Source organism: Juglans regia, chromosome 13 (genome assembly GCF_001411555.2).
Source record: "Juglans regia cultivar Chandler chromosome 13, Walnut 2.0, whole genome shotgun sequence".
Taxonomy (NCBI): Eukaryota; Viridiplantae; Streptophyta; class Magnoliopsida; order Fagales; family Juglandaceae; genus Juglans; species Juglans regia.
In genome coordinates this window covers 8,862,469-8,884,063 of record NC_049913.1, presented here as the reverse complement: position 1 = coordinate 8,884,063, position 21,595 = coordinate 8,862,469, and the positions used below count along the sequence as shown (strand labels likewise).

The 21,595-nt window shown below is 37.5% G+C and overlaps 1 protein-coding gene across 2 annotated transcripts; it reads right to left on the bottom strand.

Annotated features, from left to right (window-relative positions):
- Window positions 1–550: 550 nt before the first annotated feature.
- Window positions 551–16,055, bottom strand: LOC109003207. Of its 2 annotated transcripts, none has more exons than XM_018981255.2 (14): window positions 15,754–16,055; window positions 14,989–15,062; window positions 13,460–13,537; window positions 6,502–6,577; window positions 5,781–5,845; window positions 5,284–5,385; window positions 3,355–3,444; window positions 3,186–3,260; window positions 3,020–3,052; window positions 2,812–2,892; window positions 2,100–2,156; window positions 1,855–1,917; window positions 1,168–1,239; window positions 551–1,028 (listed from the first exon to the last, which is right to left on the bottom strand). In XM_018981255.2, exons 1-14 carry the CDS (start codon window positions 15,794–15,796, stop codon window positions 816–818), a joined length of 1,122 nt encoding a protein of 373 aa, XP_018836800.1. In that variant the 5' UTR covers window positions 15,797–16,055; the 3' UTR covers window positions 551–815. The 2 variants fall into 2 exon arrangements, with proteins under 2 accessions (XP_018836800.1, XP_018836801.1); XM_018981256.2 differs by having other exon boundaries at window positions 1,168–1,236.
- Between the last annotated feature and the right edge of the window lie 5,540 nt (window positions 16,056–21,595).

Sequence of the window (21,595 nt, the reverse complement as noted above, 5' to 3'; positions counted from 1 at the left end):
TTCAGCAGTCACTTTTTAGCAAAGAATATCCCCCTCCAATACTTCCGTATTCTGCATTAAATTATGTCTTGCTTCATCGTTATCATCTCCTTCAATATATATATATATAATTCTATACATCATATTATTATTATTATTTTATCTCATTATGATTCTACTATTTTTTGAGAGTTTAAGAGATTTTATTTATATGTATGTATGTATGTATGCATGCATGCATGCAACATGTCCTCAGTGCTGAGTTGATAGCCAAACCTGCAGGAGGAACTTCAAGGACTTGCTTTCTATGCTAGTATAAGCATGCACCACCTTACTGGATGCTAAGAGTGGAGGAGACAATTGTGCAGGGGGATCCAAATTCTTAAACACCCCCTTACTGCATTACATAGCATTCATATCAAACTTGAGACCAATAGTAGTAATAGATCATTATTGTAGAGCTCGAAATTACATTAATTATTATTTTTAATTTTGGAAGCCTCTTTGTTTGCGGAAACCTATCTTTCCAGCAGCCGCCATTCTATAGACCAAAAAGTAAAAGCCACATAAATTTAGTTACACTTCAAGAATAATCCTATTAAAATTGTCTCTTTTTTTTTTTAATGAGCAATCCCATTAAAATGGTATTCTACATAAGCAGCAGCCCTACAAAATTCAGTACCCAGTCCTTTATCCATTAATTCGGCATGGGAACAATCTATATTTGACGGAGGACCTGAGGAGGCCAGCCACAATAAACCTCTGAAAGCTTATATCCCGGAGTGGAGTCCAATTATATACCTTATGTAGACTTATTTGTGATCAGTACAGGATCCTCACCGTTCCTTTACTCTTTGGACTGTTTGTTGTGGCACTGCTTTTGCTGCACTGAACGTTCTAGTTAGAAATGAAGCGCTGATGCCAGGAAGCCTCAGCCCAAACAGACCGGAGCTCGAAGTGCCATTATTTGTGCCTTTGGGAGCTTGAATCCCATTAGAAACCTCTTGACTTCTTGCGGCCTCATCCACTTCTGTAATTCCATTAATATTCTGAAACCCAATTGCAAACATTTAGACAGTAAAAGCATGAAGAAAAGAAGACCGTAAGCATGATTAGAACAGAGATTGAAAGTCCCCTCTTACAGGCATTGCTTAACACTCAACCCAAAGGAGTAAAAAGCTCACATACCTGGCGAGATACACTGGAATCTGAGGGAGACAGAGGATCAGGAGATAATACAGGAGGCAAAGATCCGGTCTGCTAAATTACATATAGAATGTAAATGAGAACAATCATTATCCAATTAGAAAACCGTATAAAGAACACAATAAACCAGAATCAAGGAAAAGATATATTGTTTTTTCTTTTTTTCTCTTTTTATGACGGGGGAACCACCCCACGGCAGAGCCCTTAGGACTCACCCATGGAACCTAAACCCCCAGGAAGACTAGCACAGCAGCCCCCCGCCATGGCCTCCCACATAAATCACAGTTTGATCCCAGGGAAAATCGAACTTGTGACATGGGGCACATGCACACAAGTTCGCCCTTACCACTTGGGCTATCCACTGGTGGGTCGAGGAAAAGATATATTGTGAAACAAACTTTTTGCAAATCTAAATCAAAGCAAAGACAGATTGTAAAACAGCTAAATCAAATTGGAAATCCAAAAACTGTCACGACTGGGTGGAAAAGCAGTAGTAGAAAGAGATAGGATAGAGGAAGGGATGCAGAGTGGAAGATGTCCAAGAAAGTTGGGGCCACACTTAGCGTGTGTTCTTGTGGGAGTCTGAAATAAGACCTGACACATAGGGGTTCAATGCCTCTGACTGGTTTTAAATGATATCATGTTGGAAGAGTGAAATAAAATTTTTACCCTAGACAAAGGTGTAACTGGTGGCGGTTCAAGAGCTGGCCTGAAAGAACTGGCTGACACCACCTGCATAATTCCAAATAGTTAAATATGGGACAACGATGAGTTATATAGAATAAAGATGAGATCTAATATCTGAGGTCAATATGCCTGAGTGTGTGTAATACATTTACACACCCATACAAATATATACATACTCAGAACACATCATTGAAACAATATAATAACTCAGATGATAACATATATACCCTTGATGGAGTGGCTGGTGGTTCAAGAGCTGGCCTGGAGGAACTTGAAGGCGAAGCCTAAAGATTTTAGAGATCATTGTTAATATGCAGCAGAAATATACATGCTGAGAAGCGAATCTGAGATTGGGAGGCCCAAAAACCAGACATGTAAAGATATTCTTGTAGTGATAACAAAATTCAGAAACTGAACATTCAATCAGGACAGGATTTAGCTTCGTGTAACATTAAGGTTGTGTTTGGATGTTTTTTTTTTTTTGATAAGTGAGGTTGCATTTGGATGTTGAACTAAGCTAAGTTAAGTTGAGTTCTTTATGAATAGTAGTGAGTTGAGATTGTCGAGCGAATTTTGTGGGGGGCCACCTAAGATGAGTTTAGATGTGTTTGGATCTTAAGATGAGTTTAGATGCATTTATGAAAAGTTGAAAAAGGTTGTGGGTCCCACATGTAAAGAGGTCTTGAGTTGAGTGTGATTTGAGAGTTGTGTTTGGATGTTGGGCTAGGCTTAAATTTGAACTCAACTCAGATGAGCTCAACTGCTTCCATGTTCCAAACGTAGCCTGAGTCACAGAAATTAGCCTTGACATATAATAGTTGAAATAGTTGAAGCACCAGATGTGTTAAAACAGATATTTTTTTATAAGTAGAAGCAAGTTACTAAAAATGTGTGAAAACAGATCTACCAATTTCATATGGAAAAAAGTTCAGCCCATGCCTGAATACTTTCCGTGGTTCTGCTATTTTGCATGCTCCAGGCGTAACCGCACAACCTCCTTACTCCTTCATTTGTAAGATCCTAAGTGCAGGGTCATGACAGTCACAATAATCATATTTATTGGCATAAGATAGCATGCCACAAATCAAAGGTGTAAATAAATTATCTAAAAAGGGAATAAAATTAATGTTGGTCACTTAATAACTACCTGCTTCCCTTCTATTCTACTGATCTTGGTTTCCTGAGGCATGACCAAAAAATAAAAATAAAAAAGGAATTCGACTTTGATTTCACATCAAGGAGAAAACATATAGACATGGTTTCTTAAAGATAACAACAGCAGCAGCAATAATAAAATAATAAAGATAACTCACTAGGGTCTGGACCGCATCATGAATATTTATGACATCCACACCAACAAAATCCGTTCTTTTTCGTAGCTCAGAGACCTACAATGAATTCATAAATGCTGTGTAAATACAGCTGAAACAGAAACCATAGGACTACCTAAATTACTGGTTAATGCCCCTATATTGGACTCACATCCTGTTGTGTTTCAGAAGTAATTGCTGCACATTCATCCAAAGTAGAATCCATGACATCCATTCTTGAAGATAGTCCCCTCTTAGTGGCCTGGTCAACAAACAAATCACCCTTATATAAGAAAATTTTCATATAACTATTTCTTGAAATAGAAGCAATCAAGATCATATTAGGAATTCATTACAGGAAAATAAGACTCAGTAAATTTACTCACATAAAATGCAGCTTTCTTTAGACTAGCATTGGTAAGAAACATTAAGAAAGTTCTACATTTCTTAGATGGTAATGATGAGTATCGCCACTAGCACAATCAAGTTAAAAATTAATGCAGTTCAGCAGGACACACTTGGCTCTGCAATTTAGTTCACATAAAGTATCGTTTCAACATGAGCTCAGACTGAGTACAAAGACAATGATCAAGCCCAAGAAGGGAAAAATAACAATAATGCTATTTCTGGTAAGACACTTGTAATAGAAATTAATCCTTTCATAGTCTTCTGCAAAAGAAGTATCATCCAAGGAGGAAAAGGTTTCAAACAACCATTTTTCCTCTATTTTTGCACCAGGTGTCCGGGAACAGCATCCTGACTAATCCTGAGGGTGCACAGGTCCTCGGCAAAGAGTTTTCCGCAAGTGAACCTCGGGTAATGGGAAAATCTCCCAATCCGATAGCCCCTAGAGATTGTTTGCACCCAAGAGGATTGAACCTTAGACCTAGGGGAGCATACCTCCAAGCCCAAGGCCTTTTACCACTCGAGCCAACCCCTAGGGGTTCAAACAACAGTTTTTAATAGAACAAAATTCCACAAGTGCTTTAAATCATGTGATATTATCCAAATCCATGCAGTACATAAAAATACCAGAATGGCTGTTCTCCCTACAATGCTTGTTGATTTCCATCAACATTTTTGTTTTGTTTTTTTTTTTTTTCCAACTTCTGCCTCTCTTATCATTGTCAACATTTGCCCATACTATTCAAGTTTTCCCCCTCTTTGATTTGCAGCAACTAGAATACGCTAATTAAAGCAATGGCTTGCACACATTCTTTATCCTTTTCAACTGACCTTCGAGCTTGCTATTTAAAAGCCTTAGAAAGAAAAGTGGTTGACATGATGGAATAATAGTAGATTAAAAAGGAAATAATTACAGAAAATGGATCTTTACAGCCCAAGCTGCAGAAAAACTGGCAGCACATTCATCATACACAAGCTCAGTATACCCATGCCCTAGCGTATTGACTCTCCATAAATTATTGTTAGACACTATAGAAATTTCAGATCACAATCAAATGATATGACAATCTGCTAACATCTGTATTGTAGGTATGTCTCCTCCAAAAAGGAGTAAAATAAGCCAGTTTAATTTACGAGCACTATTATAGAACTTCCCAACCTGACCCCAATGCATTAGTGAGTTTCATGGTAATCTCAACGATTATTTGCAAACAAAAAAATTATTTTTCTGTAAAACTTAAAACGCAATATTTCATTATGTCCTCTAAAGCCAACTACAAGCTAATTTGATGGCATTGCCAGTCAAAAGAATTTCCTAACAGGTTGTGGACTTCCAAGTGTACAAAGAGAAAACAAGATGGTTAGGTACAATCAATAGGGAACTCATTGCTTTTCATATCAAGTATTCGTCATGGTCTTATGAACAGAAACCTTCATTTACATAAGAAAGATATCAACAAAGCAAAATAGAGTATCAAATTATTGTCTGGAACAATGAAAAACTGACATTTCCCCCCTGAAGATAATAGGGTTTGGTGATTCTGTCAATGGGTAAAATGCCATATTCTTAACACATCTAGACATTAGTATTAAGGACGCATTTTTTTTTATAGGTAATCAAGAAGGTTTTATTCATAACAAAAGGCATAGCCAAATTATTAAGGTGAAATACAAGGAATAAAAATAAAAGACTTGCCGAGATTGATGAATAAACACTCTCAAGCTGTTTAGCTATGGAATTGCAAGCATCAGATAAACTACGCCTTGAAGCAAACATCATATCAGGGAGTTTCCAGCCCTGCAATCAAACAACAAATGCCCTCATACTTCATTAGTAACTACAGGGAAATAGATGTAAGACATACAAATTAAAATATCACTACACAATTTCATGAGAAAAGGGATGAAAGAAGAGGAGGATAACAGACCCATATGCCATATATCTAGGAAGCATGGACAGATAGAGGACATAGATTGGATACTATACAGATATGTCAAAACAACGATCTTAAGAAAAGTAAGATATATAAAGACTCTCTCTCTCTCTCTCTTTCTCTCTCTCTCTCTCTATATGTACATATATATATTTTCTATATGGGCATATCTTAAGACAGCTGTAGCATCATACACACACACATATATATATATATGTGTATATATACACAACACTTACACAAGGAACAAAAGAATTACCTTCCACCAGACATAGCCATATCCTAGAACTACCACAATGATAATAACACCATATCTGGTAGCACCTGCACGTAATAATAACAGTTCAAATAATGCTCAGGAAATACAAGAGAGTTATAGATACAGCAAACTTCAAGACCTCATAAACAATAATGAGAAATTAGGGGGCTGTTGCTGTCAAAGGAGTGTCACTAGATTCTTAGTGGCAGTGGATTAAGCATGGCCCAACCAATCAGCTGAACTGAAACCAACCCTAAAGGTTTGGCTCAGTTTGGATTTAGAGGGTGGTCGGTTCAAGATCAGTAGACAGACTCAGTTGGCAATCAAATTCTGCCTATAAACACAGTCAGTTCGGCTGTTGGAGTTTGGTAGGCATCGATCCAAGGGGATCAATGCTAGCCTACACTAGATGCTGAACTATAATGTAATTTTTATATAGATATAATACATAAAACAAGCAAATTCGCATGCAGATAAAAGGAGAATGTTAATAACAGTTAAACCCTAACAGAAGCAATAGTTACAATCATATAACAGAAGGTCCATATACGGTTAGTTGATAGGTTTCAAATTCTTTGCGAATTTTTTAGACTTTCATTTTACAATAAAAGAACTAACTCAGAAAACCCATTAATAGAGCTTAGTTGAACAATGAGGACTCAATAAGAGAGAAGAATTTTTTGCAATTTCCTTTAATATGTGCAAGGTGTGTAAACGCAACCTCTTTGACTTGAAGTTACAATCGTAATGGGTCTGTTTGATGCCAACATTTGCAACTCCTGCCGCAGGCTGTTAACCTGTAGAAGTCAAATGTATGATCGTGAACTGCATTCTCAATTTCTAAAAAAGTATCCAAGAAGGAAAATGTAGTCCAGTATCCTTTTTTTAAGTACTAAGACTTCATTTTTTTATAAGTAATAAAAGTTCATTAAGAGGTGCAATCCAAGTACATATGAAATATACAAGAAATATGCCTATCTAGACTAAAATGATAGGTGTATTTCTTGAAATGATTAGCAAATTTCAAGAAATACATCAATCCAAGTACACAAACATAATCCAAGTCTAGTTTCCTAATATGATATGCAAACTTGAGAAACAAAAAGAACATAACAAGCTTAACAAACCCAGCAGAACCAATATAAATGATAATAAACAAGTTGCATTAATACAATGTCTATAGAAATATGGAAATTTAATTATATAACATAATTAAAAAGGCTATCCCTCTCTCAATAAGAATTCCTTTTTTTTTTATAGGTAAACAATAGAATTAATAAGAATAGGCAAAGCCCAAGTACACAAGAAGTTATACTAGAGGTAAGACCTATCTAAGTTGCTATAAAAGAAACAAGAAAATCATGTACATTTAGACCATTAAAATCTACAGCCATAGCCCAAAAAAGTAAAGTGCGAAAAAATAAACCTCGAAGCTCCTCTAAGGTCCGCTCCTTATCTTCGAATGTCCGCTCGTTAAGCTCTCGCCATATACACCACATAATGTAGCTAGGAACCATCTACCACACAGCTTTGATTTGTGGAACTCCCCCCGGTATCACCAAACTAGCCAATAATTCCACCATTGTAGCAAGCATCACCCAGTTTAACCCTATCCAACTAAACACTTCACTTCACACGGCTCTAGCTGTCTCACAATGTAGCAAAAGATGATCCACTGTCTCTCCATCTTTCTTGCACATACAACACCAATCAGGAATAATTAACCTACACTTTCGTAAATTGTCAGTAGTCAAAATCTTATCCAGGGCCGCTGTCCAAGTGAAGAAGAGTGCCTTGGGAGATGCCTTATTCCTCCACAATTTTCTCCAAAGGAAATGAGTATTTGGAAGTAAGGTAAGGGACTTATAGATGGAACGCACCGAGAAAGTACCCTTACCTGCTAGTGTCCACCACAACTTATCACAACCCCTTCCATTCATCTTCGTAGTATACACTAAACTGAAAAAAGCTTCGAAACTGTCTAGTTCCCAGTTTTGGGCTGCTCTATTAAAGAGTATATTCCATTGGATTTGGTCCCCTTAATGCACCATGAGATTCGCCACCAAAGCATCTTGGTCACGTGACACTCAGAAAACCAAAGGGAACAAGTCCACAAGTGTCTCTTCCCCACACCAAATGTCCTTCCAAAATTTTATACGAGTACCCTTCCCCACTATAAATTTAGTATATTGAGAAAACACCACCCACACTCATCTTATGTATTTCCAGACCCCCACACCATAAAACCCATTCCCTTAACTAGAACACCATCCCCCCCCCCACACCTTGCCATATTTGCAATCAACTACAAGTTTCCAAAGAGCTTCTGATTCCATATTGTACCTCCAAAACCATTTTCCAAGAGGTGCCCGGTTAAATGTCCTTAAATTCTTTAACCCCAACCCACCTGAGGAAATTGGTCTGCACACCTTATCCCCACTGACTAGGTGGAACTTGAATTCATCTCCCAGTCCACTCCATAGAACGTCACGATATAGTTTTTCAATCCTCGCTGCCACACAAGCTGGGATTGGAAATAAAGACAGAAAATATGTTAGTAGGTTAGAAAGAGTGCTCTTGATAAGGGTCACCCGACCTCCTTTCGACAGATACAGTCTCTTCTACCCTGCCAATCTTCGTTCTATTTTCTCAATAATTATATCCCAAATAGCTGAAGCCCATGATTTAGCCCCCAACGATTGCCCCAAATATATCATAGGCAAAGCAGCAACCTTACACCCAAGTGTATTAGCCAACTGTCGAGAATTAATGACGTTCCCAACTGCCACTAACTTTGATTTATCAAAATTCACTCTCGGCCCTAACGCTGCTTCAAAACAAAAGAGAAGTGCCTTCAAAACACGAAGTTAATCTTGTTTTGCTTCGCAGAAGATTAGTGTCATCTGCAAATAATAGGTGTGAAACCGAAATCAATCCCCTATTTGGATCACCCACTGAGAATCCGAACAAAAACCCATGGTTGACCACCGCCAATAACATCCTACTCAGAGCCTCCATGATGATAACAAATAAAAGAGGGGACAGGGGATCTCCCTGTCTTAGACCTTGTGAGCTGTTGAAAAAGCCCTCTAGGTTGCCATTGATTATAACTGAAAATTTTACTGTTGAAATGCACCATTTGATCCACCTACACCATTTCTCCCCAAAGCCGAATCTTTTCAATAAATACAAGAGAAATTCTCAGTTTACATGATCATATGCCTTCTCCATATCTAGTTTACAAATAATCCCTGCAATACCAGACTTTAACCTACTATCCAGACATTCATTGGCAATTAAGATAGAATCAAGAATTTGATGACCCCTTACAAAAGCATTTTGTGGCTTTGAGATTATCTTACCAATGACCATCCCTAGCCTGTTTGCCAACACCTTGGAGATAATTTTGTATACTTCATTTATGAGGCTAATAGGCCTAAAGTCCTTTACTTCAATGCACCAGTCTTCTTCAGAATCAAAACAAGAAATGTAGCATTCAGACCTTTCTTGAACTTCCCCGCCATAAATAATTCCTGGAACACATTCATAATGTCTTCTTTCACGACCTCCCAACAAGTTTGGAAGAAACCCAGTGAGAATCCGTCTGGACCTAGTGCTTTATCTTTCGCTATTCCTCTGACAACTTCATACACCTCCTCTTCCTCAAAAGATCTTTCCAACCAAGACGCTATCTGTGGCTCAATAGAATCAAAACCAAGTCCACCTAATTTTGGCCTCCACCCCACCTTCTCTAAATAGATTTTCATAAAAAGTCACCACATATTCCCGGATCTCTGAAGCCTTTGTGCTTTCACTACCATTGCATTTCAATGGTATTATTTCTCCTATGAGAGTTAGCCACTCTATGGAAAAATTTTGTGCTTCGATCCCCTTCTTTCAACCAAAGTGTCCTTGACTTCTAATGCCACGATATTTCCTCAAAGATAATACTCTTTCCAACTCTGAGACAAGTTTTGCCTTACGAGAGACTTCCTCTACAATGAGAGCTCTATCTTTAGTGATCCTCTCAATGTTCTGTAATTCCTCCATCCTGGATCTCTTTTGTACCCCTATATCTCCAAAAGATTGGAGAATCCAAAGTTTTAAATCATTCTTTAGAGCTTTTAGTTTGCCTGCAAGTATATGAGAATGGGTACCAACAAACTGATAAGAGGAGCACCACTGCCTTACCCTTTCCACGAAGCCTTCACTTTTGAGCCACATATTTTCGAACTTGAAATAGCGACCACCTCCTTGGATACCACCTCCATCCAATAAAATGGGGAAGTGGTCCGAGAATAGTCGCGGTAATCTCTTTTGACATATCTCCGGATAATGAATTTCCCAACCCGGCGATACTAAGAATCTATCCAGTCGAGACCACGTCTGACTATTCGAATAGGTAAAAGGCCCACCTATCAGTGGGAGATCCACCAGATTCAAATAAAAAATGCAATTTGAAAATTCTGTCTTGGTTGAACAAATCCAACTATTACCAAACCTCTCGCTAGGAAATCTTACCACATTAAAATCTCCACCTATGCACCAGGGGAGGTCCCACCAGCTGTACACTCCCGCAAGTTCTTCCCACAAACAACGTCTGATATTGTCAGCATTTGGACAATATATACCTGCAAACGCCCATAAAAAATTATCCTCCACCATCTTAAAGGAGCAAGCCACTGTGTACTCCCCTACAAAATCCTCCATTTTTCCACCACCATTTTATCCCACATCACTAGAATCCCACCCGATGCCCCATTTGAAGCCAAATATACCCAATCCGCATATGGACAACACCACACACTTCTCACTATTTTTCTAGACACCAGCTTCAACTTGGTTTCGTGTAAACACACAATATCCGCTTTCCAATCCCATCACAAATTCTTTATAAGAAGGCGTTTATTAACCTCGTTCAACCCGCGTACATTACAAGACACAATTTTTGGTTTCATAAATAAACATGCGTACCCTTCCCTTTACTCCTATCACGACTTGAGATACCCTCATTCAGAGACCATTTAAGTTTATTAAGTTCCCTCTGCTTCTTGGAACCAATTTTCTTGGACTGAGAATGGCCTACCTCAATGGCCATGAGAAGGTGTAACGCCCCAATGGAAGGCCCAAATCACATGGCCTATACTCCAAATGGACTAGTCAATGATACAATTGGAGCCCTATTAGAAGCTTATAAAGAGCAATAATTTCTCCATCCCAAGCAATGTAAGATCCCATACATCACCTACCCTTATCCATATCATAGGGGTATCACAGAAGGGCCATAAACTGCTCTTCATAACCCACACTCTCCATTCCCACCACATGTTGAATATCCTTAACCATTTTGAATACCCAATCAGAAATTTTGAACTCATTAGGAAACAAACAGGTTAGCGGGAATGGCTCTCTGTCACCTGTTTCTCTCTCCCCTCTGAACAGATTTCGTCCTTCCCATTCAACACCATTACCCATATTGACCACCACATTTTCAGTAGGGAAGGTGCTCACCTGGGTTTTAGGAACTGCGACCAAGTCAGCACTGGGCTCCGTGAAACTCTGCGATAGCCCCTCTACACTGTCATCCCCAAGTTTGACAATTCTCAGAGTCCCTCCTTCCAGTACCTTCTCAATGGGCCCTGTAAAACTCCGCAAAAACCCCTATGCACTGTGTTTTCCTTGGCTTTGTTCAGGCTGTGCCGATAGTACATCCAAAGCCTCTATCAGTATGTTCTGTGTACCGACAAGACCTTCCTCTGGAAAAAAAATTGATTGGATGCATCGCTTTTTCTAGTTCACGCGAAGGGAGAATCTGCTCCTCCACCACCTTTGCTGACACTGACTAGGCCACCGGCGAAGGATCCACCGTGAACCTCGCTGCAAGGAGAGATTCTGCTCCACCGTGAACCTCTCTTTCTCCGTGACCCACCTTCAATGTTTCTTTTTCCGGTTCGCGCGACGGGAGAATTTGCTCCATCACCATCGCCAAAGCTGTCTGGGCCACCGATGAAGGTCCCAACGTGAACCTCGGTGCTTCCGATATTGGTCTCGGCACGCAAATGGGGTTCCCCTTGGAGATGGGTCTCATGTCACCCTCCAATCGGATCCTCCCATTATTTTTTACTTCCGAAACAAGCTTACTTGGCCCACTTCCATTATGGCCCATTACGACCACTTGCCCGTTATCCTCAGTAAAGGGCGATGTAAATCTGGGCTCATACCCAACTAATTGAAGCCCAGCACCCACAAACACAGCCCCCGTAGGAAAAGCCTCTCTTGTCCCTTGTTATTAGACGCCATCTCCTTCCTAATTAACCATTCTATTTGGTTTTGCAAGATCTTCAAGTTGCTTCTTTGCTTCTAGTAAGACATTCATATTCTCTCCCTTTGCTACCACCACCCTGTCACTGTACTGGACACACCACTCTGTCAAACTCTTGTCCTAATAACATGCCACTCTGACCCAGCCTGCCAACGTACCCAAGCTGAGACACAGGTGGCTGTTCCACCCTCAACGCCTCCTTGTATGAGTGCTACAATGGTTGAGCCATGGCTACCTTCTCTTTCCCTTGCCCATCCCTATGTGGACTTCTATCCAAGAAGTAGTCCCGCAACGCCTCTCCCATCCTGTTCCAGCCCCTACCCTCTTCCTCGAGAACAAAGATGAAGTTCTTCCTCCCTCCACCACCATCTTCCACAACCACCATATATCTTCCTCGAGCATTCGAGCAACGTTGGGCTATGAAACTACGGCTGCCTTCCCGGACTATGGTATAGTAATATCTTTTTTCTTCCTTTGTGCACGCCTCCATCGCTTTCGCCAGCCATTGTATTGCTAAAGGACCCAACACCACCTTAGCCACCACCCTCCAACCCCTCTTTGTAATAATCAAACTACCCCCACTTTCGCGAGTGTAAAACATTTAAAGTCTATGATCAACTCATTAGTATGGCCCATCACCACCACCAGTCTACTATGCTATTAACCTAGCACCATCGACAACGGGAACAACGAGAACTTTTTTTTCTTAAAAGTGTACGGAGAGAAAAAGACTCGGGAGAGAAAAATTAGCTCCAAAAAATAATAATTAGCTCCCTCTATAAGAATTCCTAATAGAGGTTCACATTGAATAAAGTAAAAATAGAACATATACTAGTGAACAGAATGAAATTGAGAAGAGGACCAAATATGGAAAACGGTAAAAGAAATTGCAAAATGAGTAAAACAGAATGAAACCAAAGCCACAAAAATCAAGCTCTCACATTAAGGGAAATCAAAGCCACTAAAATCAAGTCACATTGTGTACAAGGGTGGGGAAAAAAACGTATACAGACTACAGAGTAACAAAGCAGAAGATAGAAACCTTAGAAGTCTATTGAGTGGCAGACAAAAAAAGTATTTACATTTTTTTGTCTGAGAATAATTCAATGACAAATCTTTTACTATAGATTCCATATACAAAGAGAGTCAGACAAAAAACCACCCATGAACCAAGAGATGAGGACACACCACCACCACACATGCACACAAAATAAAGCAACTCAAGTATCAAATCTGCATCAAGTTATAGAGCACAAATTGGCCATAAGAGAACAGACAGGTTAATGGTCATTCTCTAACTTAGAGAACTATCCCCATTATACATGACGACTACATTTAGAAATGATCAAGTGAAAACCTGAGCCATTAGAGAGTCATTGCGTGGCTTACTAACTGACGGAGAAGAATCGTCTTGTTTAATTTGCTTCAAAACAATCTGCAGTAAAAAGAAAAAATAATTACACAAACCTTAAATTGCATGATATACATTGGGAATGATTAAGAATTCAACACAATCAACATATTCTATAAAGAGAAAGGAAGTGTGTTGAAAAATAGACACTTTTTTTATAGGGAGAAAGTAGACACTATTTGAATAGGAAAAACAACATAAAAACAGAAGACTGAAAAACTGTCTCTCCAGTGCCTTCAGAAACCACAAGCCAGGCTCTGGGTATCCCAGGATTCATACAAAAACTAGGAAAACTATGGGATTTTATGAGGTCCAACATTCATATAAAAACCATAAATGTCAACCAGGAACATATTATCGTGGCCAGAACTTTGCCCACTTCCAGATTCTGAAGTTCAATAATTTTTCTCATTAGCTTAAATGAATTTGAAAATAATCCTCTTATGATATTGGGAGATATAATTAGTGGTCCTGGAAGTAAATAATCCCTAATAAAGCACGCAGCTGGTTGATTGAGTTGGACCTCAGGTTCGTTGGTCTAGAGGCTAGCCAATTGATTATGCTCAATTTCTGATCATGAAGACCCTTAAGGCTCGTTTGGATAGCGAGATGAGATGAAAAAAGATGAGATGGTTATAGATGAGTTGAATAAAATATTGTTAAAATATTATTTTTAATATTATTATTGTTTTGGAATTTGAAAAAGTTGAATTGTTTATTATATTTTGTGTGAAAATTTAGGAAAGTTGTAAACTTGTAATGATGACATGAGATGAGATGAGATGAAACTATCTATGTATCCAAACAGGGCCTTAATCACTTCAAGTTCTACGCATGCATACTCTGGATTGTAGTTAAACCTAAGAACAAAAGAATCAGTTTTCCTATCAGAAAAATTTGTTGCTTCTTAGTGAGACTCAAAACGGTTGAAGGAAAAAACAATTAAGACAAAGGATCAGATACTGCAATGAGGCCCACTAAAGGAGATGGAATCCTACAACCTCACCATATTCTACCCACAGATCAGCTAACCTTTTTTATTTTCCTGTATATAATTTAAAATTTTTATTAATTTAAGGGTCGGCGTAGCCCAAGTACACAGCTCCGCTAACCTGTTTTAAGATTTAAATTTAGAATCAAACCTCATTGCTATCAAATATCCACTTTCCTGCATCAAATTTCAATTTATTCCAAGGCTGCATCAATACTGACACCAGAAACAAGATATAATTTCTTGAACGCAACACGCAACAAAGCATGATTGCACAAACAAAGGAGCTTCTGGAAAATCACTTCATCTGAAAGACATGAAATCCTCGCCAAAAGAAAATGAAGTACAAAAATAGGAGTAGCATCTTCAAATAGCAATCTCAAGGAGCAGACAATGGAAGTGAGTAATCTCAGTGCAGTTCCTAAGATAAAGAAAAAAAAAAAGAACTTGCATAGTGATGATCAGTTCTTAGTCATGAAAGTACCTTAAAAGCACCCGAGACAAAATCAGAGACAGTTGAGATACGTCCTTCTTTTGCAAGTACTGAACCAACAATACCTAAAAGACAGAAGGTAAAGTACTTGATTAACAAAGAGTTTTGTTTTCTTCATTACAGACAGAACTATAATCTAAAATTACATTTATATAATTGAAGGGACATTACAAGAAAGATATACATAACAAAAAATCTAATTACAACAAATAAACTGATTCTACCCATATGACAATTTCTCTAGTAACAAGTTTCCAACTTTAATCGGGCAACAAATTCCAATCCAATTATTTGAATTAGGAACACAGAGTCTTTACCAATCACCACCAAAATCTCCTCTTCACATTTGCTTTCGCGAAACGTAGTTGTTTATTGGATTTGAAATAGACAAAGTAGGTACTCAAGCTAAAGTAAAGAGAACTAGATACCGACTCATTGCAGTGTAAGGTAACTGTTTCACTTTATGAAAGTAAACATTGCTGCAAATGATCAGTGTTAGGCCAAGCAACTTGGTCAATGTGACAATTAATTATTAAATAAGAGCACCCAGTCACAATATATTTTCAAGTTCACACCAATAGCTGAAAAATATGATCTTGGGTTTATTAAAAACCCTAAATCTTTCAACTTCTACCATACCCCGAGAAAGTATACTAATTGTGAAACCCAAAAAAAAACAGACACAGCTCGCAATAAAATAAAATAACTGAAACGAATTATTAGTTCAAATAAAAATGGGGAAAATCTGAGACGGACCTGCACCAACAAGGATGGTCAACTTCCCAATAGGAAGAGCCATCGCCGGCAATATAGGAGATGTATATCGATATATGTACGGTCTTGTGGAGACTAACGCATTAAAACCTCCTCTGAAAATGGGCGAGGTAAGCTTCGAGTTGAAGGAAGATTGTCGAGCAAGAAAGTTCGCTCCCTCTCTCTCTCTCAAGTGAGAGAACTGGGAATAGACTGGGTATTTGGCAGCGCAGCGAGCACAACCCTATTCGGCTAATTTGGTACGAAAGGACCCTGGTGGCGTTGCGTGTAACTTCACTGTATATCTCATTCAACCTTGTAGTTGGAGTCATGAACGAATATCCCCTCTCTCCTTCTGCGAGGTTACGTAAATGCCCTTGTTTTTCTCTTTTTACGTAAATGCCTTTTCTCCCTTAAATTTTTTTTTTTCTTAGTTTGAATTCAAAATAAATTTAAATAATTTATAAATTATAAAATTAAAATTAAATTATTTATTATATTTTATATAGAAATTTAAATTTTTTTTTTTGAAATTTTAAAAAATTAAATTATTTATTATATTTTGTATGAAAATTAAAAAAATTTATAATTATGAGATTAAATGAGTTAAAATGGATTGAAGTGGATTTTAAATTCAAACGAGACCTAAATCATCTTTATTTTTGTTAAATCTTTTCCTCTCTCTTTTTTGTTCCTATTAAAAATTTATATTTATATTTTACAACTTCCCAATGTATAAAAAAAAAAAAATTATACAACTTCATATTATTTACACAACCTCCACACATCATACTTTTTTTAACTTTTATTATTTTTTATTTTATCAAATATTTAATATATAAATAATAAATATAAGAATTGAATTAATTTAAAAAGAATAAACTAAAAAAAATTTTAAAAAATATGTTTACAAAAATTGAAGAGATTGTATAGCATTGCTCATATACAAAATGTGAATTCATTCATTTGTTTTTTTTAATTTTATTTTAACGGGTGATCATACGAATTTTCGAATAATAATAAGAAAAGAATAACGTTTCTCAATCTTTTTAAACCCGATATCGAATGCGTGGCCAAATTTGACTCGATCGGATCCAATTTTAGAGGAGTTGACCCTTTAACATCAAATGTTTTTCCTTGCAGAATATAACTCGACAATAATTTTGTTTTTACATTTTTACCCTTTACTCGGCCGCCCAGCATGTATAGTTGGACTTGTCCTTAGTATATTTGTATTTTTTATATATTTTTTAAATATCTTTAAATATTAAAAAAATATATAAATATATTAGTAATCACTTCAATAATTATTAAAAAAAAAAAACTAAAATGCATGAACGGTTAAATTTATGAGGTCAAAACATGGGATAAACTAGCATTTTCCTTTAAAAATATTGGTTTCATATTCATTTTGTAATTGATACACGTACTCCTTAGATTTCACGCTATATATGGTTTGAGACTTTTTTTTTTCTTTTTTCTCTCTAAGAGTGTCATTCCTCTTTTCTAAACTTAAGTTGTTAATTTCAGCGAAAAAGATAGAGTTTAACCTGATGATACAATACAATTCTATTGATATTAATATAATCCATCGTTAGGATTTTAAATGATAGGGAACAATAATTTTAATCCAAAATTAACTCAATGGGGGTCCTCTCCTTCTTTGAAGGGTGGGATTTGATGCTTTGATCTGTCAAAATTTATCCCTTAGACTTTATCTGAAGAGTGTGTCAATATGGCAAAAAAGATCACACGAAGGTGGGAAACTTTGAAACTAACAAATGATGAACAAATGAAGATTTTTTTATTAGAGGAAGCAGTAAACTTTTCAAACAATAGAGGAAAGCATTGCCTTCTAGCTATGCTCATTACGACAAACCAACAAACAGGAAGGTATTCAAGTCCACTATGGCCAAAGTTTGGAATTCGGCTAGGTGGGTAACGTTCAAAGAAGTAGGAGTCAACAGATTCTTGCTGGGTTTTCAATTTGCCTCTGATAAGGAGAAAGTCTTACAAGGGAGAGCCTGGTCTTTTGGTCGTCATTTGATCTGTATCCAGGAATTTGAAGGGGGTCTATCACCTATGGGTGCGCAAGTCATAATAGAGCCTTTTTGGATCCAGTTACATAATCTCCCTTCCGCTGGATGACCAGAGAAATGGGTAAAAATCTTGTATCAACACTTAGGAAAGTAATCAATGTGGAAACAAATACTAAAGGTTTTAGATGGGGGAAATTCTTGAGAATTAGGGTAAAAATCAACATTACAAAGCTGCTTGTTCGTGGTCGTCGAGTACAGAGGAAAGCAGTGTTGGATCAACTTCAAATATGAGAGGCTTCCAAACTTCTGTTTCAAGTGTGGTATTCTAAAGCATGAGAATGGGAGATGTTCAAAGCAGAATCTAGTCCCACAGAATCAAGAACAGTATGGTTAACGGCTTCATGCTCCATCCTCCCCTTCCTCTAGTACTGAACTGAGAATGTATGGTGGCTTCCTGGAGCACTCTAGTCACTCTACTCATTAGCGATAGAGCTCTGATGATGTGACCAGTGAAAATGTCAAACAAGGCAAGTCCAACCCATAAGAAGAAAAAAAGGCGCGATCCAAAGAAACGGGCAGCAGTGATCATGGATTTGCCTATGTAGAATCCATTGACAATGCAAAGACCGTAATGGAAAGTGGAGAGGTTTCTGTCAATTTGGGTATTGATGCTAATAAGGTATGTATTAAATACCCCTGTAGTAATTCAACTAAGGTAGCTAATTACGGGGTTAATGAAGAGATCTCGTTGTTCATGGAACTAGAATCAAGGGATTTTGTTGTCACTAATAATTCTTAAGAGGTGAGTAATGATCTTGATAATCTTCATGTTCTATCCCATGAGCTTAACACCACATCCCCAAAACTAAGTAACAAAATCTCTACATGGAAGAGAAGAGCTAGAGGCAACTCAATTCTTGCAGATGTGATTAACATTCTCAATATTAATACACAAGAAAATAATATCAAAAGGCCTTCTAGTACTATGTCTAAAATTTGTGACCATGGTCCTCTCCCTAAGAAACCTAAATCCAAGCTCACCCCTAAAAAGAGCCTAATTCGGGATGCATTGGTGGAGGCTGATGTGCAGCTCCACCAACACCAATGTTTGCCTGAGTTGGAACTGTCGAAAACTTGAGAACCTTCAAACAATTCAATAACTTCACCTCCCGATGAAGACTAGGGTTGCATTTGAGTAGTGAGGTGATCTCAGATATTCTTAGAGAAATTTTTAGGGAGTATTCTCAGAATACTCAACTACTCAAACTAGCCCTAAGTCCCCCAACTCGGTGTTCCTTTTAGAGACTAAATGTGGTAAAGATAAAATGGAGAAAATAAGATACAAACATGGGTTTGAACATTGTTTCTGTGTAGACAACAAAGGTAGAAGTGATGTATTAGCATTACTTTGGGCGTCTTAATTGAAAGTTGAATTGGTTTCTTATACAAACTGACATATCTTAGTAATGATCAAGTTACAGCATGTTGATACCAACTGGCTCTTAACTAGTTTTTATGGAAATCCTAATACTACTCAAAGGAATGAGAGTTGGAAGTTGCTCCATGACCTTAAACCTTCTGAGAACATTCCTTGGCTTTATTTTGGTGATTTCAACGAAATATTCAGGTAGAATGAGAAGTTTGGTGCATCTATAATGCCTTATAGATAAATGGAAAACTTCAAAACAATATTGGGAGTTTGTGATTTAAATGACCTTAGTTATTTTAGGGACAAATTCACTTGGAAAAACAACAGAGAAGGAGCAGAATTCACCAAGGAAAGGCTTGATCGAGGTTTTAGGAACACAACCTTGCTCAATTGGTTTGAAAATCAAATGGTGCACCGCATTGCTACTAACAGATCAGATCATAGACCTATTCTCATATCTCTGCAATGTCAATTTGCAACATAGAAGAAAGAAAGGCTATTCAGATATGAATCCAATTGGACCAAAAAGGAGGGATGCAATGTAGTGATAAAAAATGCTTGGTATGGAGTTAGATGTTCCTCTAATAAATTGCAAGAATCTTCAGAATGATTGAAGAGGTGCCAAATGAGCCTACAACAGTGGAGTAAAGATATGCATAAAAACCAAGGGAAACTCCTCAGATCCAAGCTCAAATTGCTAGATCACCTAAAAAAGGAGAATGAATGTCAGTTACATGAAGAAATAACGGCTCAATAGAAAGAGGTGGATCCCATATTTGAAGTAAAAAATACTAAATAGAAACAAAGGGCAAAACAATCTTGGCTTAAATATGGTGATAGAAACACAATTTTTTCACAAGTGTGCTAGCCAGAGAAGGAAAACCAATACTATTAGCAGAATCAAGAATAGAGCAGGCTAGAAAACAAAAGACCTTGAAGATATCAGCTTAACTTTCCAGCAGGAGGATTGCCTTTCATCTTTGGAACCAACAGTGACTGAGGACACAAATCCTAATCTTATTAAAAGGTTCACTCCTTTGGAAGTCAAAGAGGCAATCTATAGCATGAATCCTTTAGGTTCCCTTGGCCTTGATGGATTCCTTGCTGGCTTCTACCAGTATCATTGGGACACATTGAGGTCAGTAGTTACTGAAGCAGTGCTAGAAGCCCTCAATGAAGGTAAATGGTCTGAGAGAATGAATGAAACACATATAGTACTTATTCCAAAAAACAATTCACCTTCTCAGGTTACAGATTTTAGGCCTATCATCCTTTGCAATTTCTTCTACAAAATCATAGTAAAGGTAATGGCTAACAGATTGAAGCTCATACTCCCTAACGTTATCTCTCACACTCAAACAACTTTTATACCTGACAGACTCATTACAGATAATGTCATTGTAGCATTTGAGTCCCTGCATTTCATGAAGACCAGAATGAAGGGAAATGAAGTTTTTATGACCCTTAAAATTGACATGAGCAAAGCTTATGAAATGATTGAATGAGGATTTCTTAGATCTGTTATGGAAAATTGGGGATTTGCTTAAAGGTGGATAGACATTTCTATGTAATGTGTATCCTCGGTCTCATACTCCCTTCTCATTAATGGAGTTCCTCAAGAAAGTTTCTGTCCAACTAAAGGGATTAGGCAAAGGGATTCTCTTTCTCCCTACCTTTTCATTCTTTGCACATTAGCCGTTAGTAATCTCCTCAATAAAGCTGAAACTTCTAGTTTTATCACTAGCCATCCCCTAGGAAGGAATCAAATCCGCATTAATCACTTATTTTTTACAGATAACAACTTACTTTTTTGCAAGGCTAATTCTTTGGAGTGGAACAGGCTTTTCAGTTTGATGGACTCATATGTAAAAGCTTCAAGGCAAAGGCTCAACAAAGAGAAGACATCCATTTACTTTAGTAAGAATGCTGGTGATGAAGTTAAGGATATTATAACTAATATTGCATGAATCAGAGCCACAAACTCCTATAAGAAATACCTGGGCCTTCCTGCCTTCGTGGGAAGATCAAAAACTCATTCTTTCAAAGGTATTATGGATAAGGTGCAAGATAGACTAAGAAATTGGAAGCTGAAATTCCTCTCTCAAGTTGGTAAGGAGATTTCGCTTAAATTTGTTGTACAGTCCATTCCTACCCACTGCATGGGTATCTTCAAGCTTCCCAAGCAACTGTTGCATGATCTAAACATACTTGTAAAGAGCTATTGGTGGGGCCAACAAGCTCAAGAGCACAAAATCCATTGGGTGAGCTGGAATCAGATGAGGAAATCAAAAAGTATAGGAGGTCTCGGATTTAGAGATTTTGAAAACTTCAATATTATTTTGCTTGCAAAGCAATGTTAGATACTAATCCAAAATTC